The 2,134-nt window shown below is 60.3% G+C and overlaps 1 protein-coding gene across 1 annotated transcript; it reads right to left on the bottom strand.

The window, feature by feature from the left end:
• Nucleotides 1-234: 234 nt before the first annotated feature.
• Nucleotides 235-1,598, bottom strand: RBMXL2 (RBMX like 2; the record flags this gene model as incomplete). Its single annotated transcript, XM_082844463.1, has 1 exon — nt 235-1,598. Exon 1 carries the CDS (start codon nt 1,384-1,386, stop codon nt 235-237), a length of 1,152 nt encoding a protein of 383 aa, XP_082700589.1. The 5' UTR covers nt 1,387-1,598.
• Nucleotides 1,599-2,134: the final 536 nt, after the last annotated feature.

The following is a 2,134-nucleotide window of genomic DNA, read 5'->3' as shown; positions in this document are numbered from 1 at the left end:
CTACAAAAAAAAAAAATTATGGAGAGAAAGTTAACAGGAAATTCTTAAAACGTAAAAACAACTCTTCTTTGCGCTAGTCCTTAAGTAGTTACCATAGAACAGTCTCTACTTTTCGGCAGCTTCTTTGTAAAAACAACTCTTCTTTGCGCTAGTCCTTAAGTAGTTACCATAGAACAGTCTCTACTTTTCGGCAGCTTCTTTGAATGCGGATTTCGGTCCCAAGTCTCTTGGTGCTTAGTATCTGCTCCGGTCTCCCCCTCTCTCCGCACAGCTTCCCAGGCGGCCTCCGCCTAGTGGTGCCCTGCGGCCGGACCCGCTGTAGGACTCGCGCGGGGGCGGGCACCCCCTCTCCATGGACCGCAGCCTCCCGCGATCAGCTCTGCCTGCCCGGTCGCGGCCCCTCCAATAGCGCTCGCTCCGGCCGCCACCGTAAGCATCGGGCGGGCAGCCGCGGTACTCGTCGTAGCGGCCGCCGCCGTAAGATGGCGGGGGCCCCCGTGAAGGGGCGGCGCTGCGCGGGTCCCCGTAGCTCTCGAAGGGGTCTCGGTAGGAGCCTCCGCTCGGGTGATACAGGTAGTCGCGGTCGCGCCCCCCGTAGCCGTCTCGCTCACCGTAGCCTCTCGATGGACAGTCGTCCCGGGCGCTGGCGTGGCCGTAGTCGCGGTAGGTGTACTCTCTGGGCGAGGGAGCAAAACCCCGGGGGTCGCGGGCGCTCGAGTAGTCGCGGCTCGACGAGTAGCTGTCACGGGGCGAGTAGCCCTCCTCCCGGGGGCCCAGGTAGGGGTCCCGGCGCGGGGGCGGCGGCTCCCGGCGCAGCGGGCCGGCATAGCCGTCTCGGCCCCGCGTGGCCGGGGGCCGCCCGTGTATTCCACCATTTCCGCTGCGGGCCGGGCCCGACGGCGCGGCCCTCTTCGGGGGCGGGCCGGCCCTGCGCGGCGGCGGCGGCCCGCGCTTCACAGGCAGCGGGGCCCGGGAGGACCGCAGGTAGAAGTCGCCCGCGTAGCCGCCGTCGTCCGCCGGCCCGCCCCGGGACTGGGGGCGCCGTGGGCCGCTGCCGCGGTCCCCGAGCAGGCCCCTCGGGCGGCTATGGGACGGCGGCGGGCCCCGCCGGCTGCTCTCGAACGCCGGCTTGGTGGCCTGGGCCACCTTTATGGCCTTACCATCCAGGGTCTTGCCGTTCATATCCCTGGCGGCGGCCTTGGCATCTGCCGGGCTTTCGAAGGTGACGAACGCGAAGCCCCTGGACTTGCTGGTTTCTCGATCTTTCATCAGGAGCACCTCGGTGAGGCAGCCATACTTGCCAAACGTGGCCTCGAGGATTTTCTCGTCGGTTTCGAGGTTGAGCCCGCCAATGAAGAGCTTCCCCGGGCGGTCCACTTCCACCATGTCTGCGGGTCGGGTGGTCAGTGGCGTGGGCGGCGAAGTCGAGGCACGGGTCTTGGCTTCCGAGCCCGCCGGCCGAAGGCGGCTCCTACCGGTTGGGCGGCGCGTCGTCGCGGAAACCCCGGAACCACAAGTCGGCTGCGCAGGCGGAATGCTCCGGTTTGTGCCTCTCGGGTCTAGTTCCCGCCGCCTGGCTGGCTCTTGCTGGTTGTGATTGGTTGGTGGTGCGGGGAGGGCCGTCCCGCCGGCAACGAGGCAAGTTGGCGGTTTTGTGACTTTTTTCACACTCGTTTACCTTTGGCCTGAATTCTTTCAGTCACTCCTGAAAAAAAGTTTTTCCCATTGCTCTTAATGAGAGGAATTTTAATGCGTTCCAATCCACGTTACCTAAAACCATATTCAAACAGAAAAAGTAGTTGAAAAAAATGGAATAATAATTTTAAAGTTTTAAAATGCAGTTTCTACGTAAAATGTGTTAAGAATAAGATGTTTTGCGTTGCCAAGGGGAAAGAGAGAAAATGATAAGTGGAGGGTTCTTTGGTGGTATAGGAAGAAGAGGGAGTCATTCTTTGGATGTGCCATCTTTCCCTCCTGCACCGTTGTCTTGCATTTTTCAACCTTCAAAGGACTCAGTTATGTAGTATTGAAACTGCCCTTTAAGATAAATATTGAACGGAAAGTCACCTGAGGGACAAAATAAAGGCAAATGTGACAGCACTAGGACACTCGCCAAAGTAGCACCTAAGCAAGC

The sequence above is a fragment of the Leucopleurus acutus genome, assembly GCF_964270905.1.
Source record: "Leucopleurus acutus genome assembly, chromosome: 8".
In the NCBI taxonomy this organism is placed as follows: Eukaryota; Metazoa; Chordata; class Mammalia; order Artiodactyla; family Delphinidae; genus Leucopleurus; species Leucopleurus acutus.
Note: the sequence above shows the minus strand (reverse complement) of the source record. Positions and strands in the feature narration are given on the sequence as shown.